Source organism: Sardina pilchardus, chromosome 22 (assembly GCF_963854185.1).
Source record: "Sardina pilchardus chromosome 22, fSarPil1.1, whole genome shotgun sequence".
NCBI lineage: Eukaryota > Metazoa > Chordata > Actinopteri > Clupeiformes > Clupeidae > Sardina > Sardina pilchardus.
Genome location: NC_085015.1, coordinates 12,330,471 through 12,335,470, shown reverse-complemented (window position 1 = coordinate 12,335,470; position 5,000 = coordinate 12,330,471). Strand labels below are relative to the sequence as shown.

At 47.0% G+C, this 5,000-nt stretch overlaps 1 protein-coding gene across 1 annotated transcript in view; it reads left to right on the top strand.

The window, feature by feature from the left end:
• Positions 1-5,000, top strand: part of prkg1b (protein kinase cGMP-dependent 1b) — a 137,543-nt gene that overhangs the window by 103,264 nt on the left and 29,279 nt on the right. The window contains exon 8 of the mRNA XM_062526366.1: positions 425-490. Coding sequence (XP_062382350.1) covers positions 425-490 — 66 coding nt within the window. The remainder of the gene's footprint in view (positions 1-424; positions 491-5,000) is intronic.

Here is a 5,000-nt window from a genome sequence, read left to right as displayed (position 1 = left end):
TTTGTCTTTGTCTCTTCCTATGCTTTGTTTGGATTTCTTTCGGGGTTTTTTCCACGGTGCGTTTCGGAGGGGAGGCACGTTATGATTATTGCATTCTGCATTACCCGAGCACATCAGCTTCAATTTAGCCGCCAGCGTTGCTTCTGAAGGGCCTCTTCGGGTCGCTCTGGACGTCTGAGGCGGAGTGACTGAGTGAGTGAGCGGAGAGGCGAAGTGACAGGCAGCTCCTGCTCAGAAATGCACCGGCACACGCACGCACACACACACACACACACACACGCACGCACACACACACAGCGGCACAGACGCTGAGCAACTCCGAGGAGGTCGGCCGAGGGGGAGATCGGACACGTTTGATTGATGGCTTGTCATTTTTTGTCTCCTCACTTCCGTCCCCCCCCCCCCCTCCCTTCCCTTCCCACAGGGAGGACATCCGAACGGCCAATGTCATCGCAGCGGAAGCCGTCACCTGTCTGGTCATCGACAGAGAGTGAGTAGTCTGTCTTCCCTTTTCATCTCGGCTCTTTGCATGAATTTAAATAAACTAAGCCTTATCTCTTCTGGGCTTTAGATCCCACTGCAGCTTTGTTAGATATATACAGTGCAGTTTTTTTTGCTAGATCATAACCAGCTGTTTTGAGAGGCTGAGGACTGCATAGCTGGACATCATCAGAACAAAATGTCCATTTATTGGGGTTCATAATTTCTTTTCTTTTTATTTTACTTTGTTTTATTGGTTAAATTAGACCTTCATTATACTGTGCCTCAACATGGGATTTTCATTGTCAAATCCAAAGTTGTTTATCACATCTGATAACACAATATGGGGTTCAACATTTCTAGCTACAGCTCTGGTTTTAGCACAGCAGGTGTACAGTTCAAAAAGGTAGTGTTCACCTACAGTACCTACACTAACCACCTAAACTCCCCTTGAGTTGGAACCCTGGAAATCCAGAGTTCTCATGAGAGCACAACTTGAACGTCAGTCTGGCAACCAGCTATGATGCTCATTACTTATGCCCTTGGAGCCGAGCTGCACCAATCACATCGGTGTTTCTGATATAGGCGGGTCAGAGGCCCTAAACAGGCGACCTAAACAGATCACGACAGTGGCGCTATGTCGAAGTCAGTCGGAATCAGTCAGTAGACATTGACGTCGTAGTCTTATCCAATTACGTGCAGTGATATTATCAAACGCATGCTTGGTGCCGCCCCCTCGAGCCATTTTCATTACTCATAGCCAGACCCTTAATCTCTCTAGATTTTGGTCTGGATTTCCAGGCTACTGAGCTGATTTGAATGACGTCATATGACATTCATAAGAGTAACCTCTCCATTTTCACCAACTTACAAACGCAGGAACACCTACGTAGGTACCACAAATGAGTGAAAGATAATGTATTCAGTCGTGTGATATTAATGCAGTATTTATTTTCTTATTATGACTTCTTGGAGTTCCTAAGCAACACCACCGTGTGACTCATTATGTAGATGGCTTGTTCTTGGGTGCGTGAGCTGTTGTTTAGAGCAGGCACTTAGCGTCACCCTCCTCCATTTCTCACACTTTCCACTAAATTTGTATTAATTGCAATAAACACCAGCTCACTGTCTGCAATCATTATCGAGGCAGCAGCGGCGCCATCATGTTGAGTTTGCGTGTGTTTGTGTGTGTGTGTCAGTGTGCATGCACATGGGAGTCTGTGTGTATGTGCAAGAGAGTTTGTGTATGCGTGTGTCTGTATGTGTGTTTGCGTTCTTGTTTGTGTGTATGTGTGTGTGTGTGTGTGTGTGTGTGTGTGTGTGTGTGTGTGTGTGTGTGTGTGTGTGTGCGTGCATGCGTGCTTGTTTGTGTGTATGCGCGTGTCTGGTTGTGTGTGTGTGTGTGTGTGTGTGTGTGTGCTTGTTTGTGTGTATGTGTTTGTATGTGTGCGTCTGGTTGTGTGTGTGTGTGTGTGTGCGTCTGGTTGTGTGTGTGTGTGTGTGTGTGTGTGTGTGTGTGTGTGTGTGTGTGTGTGAGAGAGCATGCATTATCCGTGTGTGGGTGTAGGCAGTGCGCATCATGGTTCGCTGAGATCTCTTTCATTCCCAGAAGACCCCACTCCACCCAGACTCCACTGAGGCCCCCTCACACCCCACACTGAGCACTTAACAAAGGCCACTCATCACAGAGAGAGAGAGAGAGAGGGAGAGAGAGAAAGGGAGGGAGAGAGAAATAGAGAGAGAGACAGAGATAAAGAGAGAGAGAGAGAGAGACAGAGAGAGCTAAAGAGAGCAAGAAATCGACAGAGAGAGAGAGAGAGATAAAGAGAGAGAGAGAAAGAGGGGCAGAGAGAAAAAGAGAGAGAGGGAGAGAGAGAAAGAAAAAGACAGAGGGAGAGAGAAAGAGAGAGAGAGAGAGAGAGAGAGAGAGAGAGAGAGAGAGAAAGTGGCCCCAGAGAAATGTCTCAGTCAACAGGGAGGGCAGCTATATAAGTCACGCTGGAGGGCTTCTCTCTCTCTGCTCTCAAAGTTTGCACGCTCACGCTAGTTCTTCCCTCACAAAGCTCCGAAGCCTCCTCAACACCCGACCGCCTCCTCTGCTGTTGTGACGGGGATTTGCAAAGCTTTATTCCTGGAGTAGAAGCGTTTATTGTAATTTGCTCAGTAGCCGCAGCATGCTGTATACATTGATTTTGCAAAATTTCTTCAGCTATGAGGTTAATACACGAGGGCCGTTAATATAGTAGTAATATATTATATGGTTTTAATTTGCATAAAATACTCTCTGGCGGCTTATACACTGGGCATTACTGCCAAGGCAGTCTCCGGCTATACTTATACTCTATGTATAGCGCTACCATATAGCAGTCTGGTCTATATATCATATTTCTATTCCATTTTTTCCATATTAAAATGCTAGTGACATTATGGTTAAGGTTAAGCTCACTAAACCCATGCCATAGCAACATTCATTATGAATAAAGTGTGGAAGAATACAATTTTTTCGCATAATGAGGCCTTTCAGGGAAAACGCCACAGTCACAAGCCGGGCCATCATGGCTTAAACTATTGACATCAGTGCTTTGCATGGAACTAAAGAGCTTTGAAGATGAAAAGGCTTCCAAGAAGGAAAAGAAGGTTCTCTAGGAAGAAGAAGAAGAACCTTTTTTGTGTTCTTTCCTCTGATTGTTAAATAATGAGAGGTGTCCAAGCAACCAGAATTCTGGGGTGCTGTGTGTGTCTGTGTGTGTGTGTGTGTGTGTGTGTGTGTGTGTGTGTGTGTGTGTGTGTGTGTGTGTGTGTGTGTGTGTGTGTGTGTGTGTGTGTGTGTGTGTGTGTGTGTGTGTGTGTGTGTGGTGTGTGCGTGCTTGCGTGCTTGCGTGCTTGCGTGCGTGCATGCGTGTGGTGTGTGTGTGTGTGTGTGCGTGTGTGCGTGCGTGCGTGCGTGCGTGCGTGTGCTTGGAGAGAGTCACTCATGTGCTAGCGGCTGCTACACCACCTTGTGGCAGATTCTGTGGGTTTTTAATTACACTGTCATCAGTGGAGAGCTCTTCTCAAAGGAGCAGCTGGCTGTGGTAAAGGGCCTCACTTCAGATCTGGCGTGAGTCTGGCCCACATGTGGCCCCGAGCTGTGTGGTATCCGCTGCTTTGATTGTTTTCGCCGGGGGGGTCTTTGAGGAAAACGAAAACCATGTGGGAGATGTTAGAAAAGCTTGAAAACTTTAAACTTCAACTTCAACAGTGTCTGACAGCAGAACACGATGAAAAGGTAGAAGGCATCAAACGTCTCAGGTGTATGTGTGTGTGCGTGTGTGTGTGTGTGTATGTGTGTGTGTGTTTGTGTGTGTGTGTGTGTACATGTATTGTGTGTGGATGTAGGAACTAAGTGTGTCTGTCTGTCTGTGCATGCGTGTGTGTGTGCGTGTGTGTGTGTGTGTGTGTCTGTCTGTCTGTCTGTCTGTCTGTCTGTCTGTCTGTCTGTGTGTGTGTGTGTGTGTGTGTGTGTGCGTGCGTGCGTGCGTGCGTGTGTGCGTGTGTGTGTTTGTGTGTGTCTGTCTGTCTGTCTGTCTGTCTGTCTGTGTGTGTGTGTGTGTGTGTGTGTGTGTGTGTGTGTGTGTGTGTGTATGTGTGTGTGTGTATATGTATGTGTGTGTGTATGTGTGTCTGTGTCTCTCTCTGTGTGTGTGTGTGTGTGTACAGACAGAGTGAGCAAGACTACTAGATCTCTGGACTCCCTCATGTGTGTCTGGAGAGTACTACAGTACCAGAGGAAGAACGCCCTGCTAGATGTAACTGTCATTCCGGTCCATGTCCGTCCACTCTGAGTAATGACCGTCCGAGTCCATCTGTCTGCACTCCGCCAGTTCTGCGGTCAGACCCCCACAACGACTAGCTCGCCCGCCCGCCCGCCCGCCCGGCCCGGCCCACTTTACAAGACCAAGCTTGCCGAGCGCAGAAAACTTTTATTTGGGTCAACTGTATTTAGTATGCAGAAAGTTCACCCTTCAAAATGTCCACTTGTTGGTTTGATAGGAAACCGCGTGGGACGCTTATAGCATCTGTTGCATGATAAATCGGACTCCATAATCCGAAAGTTATATAACCTCGGTGTCAATAAATGGGGCTAGTGACATTAAAATAACGTTTAGGAAATTCGTTTTGGAGATTCATAAGCCATAGAAAATGGGGCTTTATAACCGTATTTGTCTTGGTCGGTAATTTGACCGTTATATGACATTGCGTTTTTTTTTTAAACATCTGAGGCCCATTAAAATTTATAGGCCAATGAATCAAGGCCTCTGAGTCCGAGTCCAGCTCGTGCACGCTCCGATATGACTATTAATACACGGCCCCCATGTTCAAATGGCCTGCTGATGCCAGCTCATCTTCAGGGAAGGGGACACATAAAATTTCAGGGGGGACAGCAGTTCAGGTCACCGGCACCATCAATCAACCTTCATTAGGAGAGGGGCAGGATTCGTCATAATCACGTCCATTTGAGTCATACGTGTCACACAATT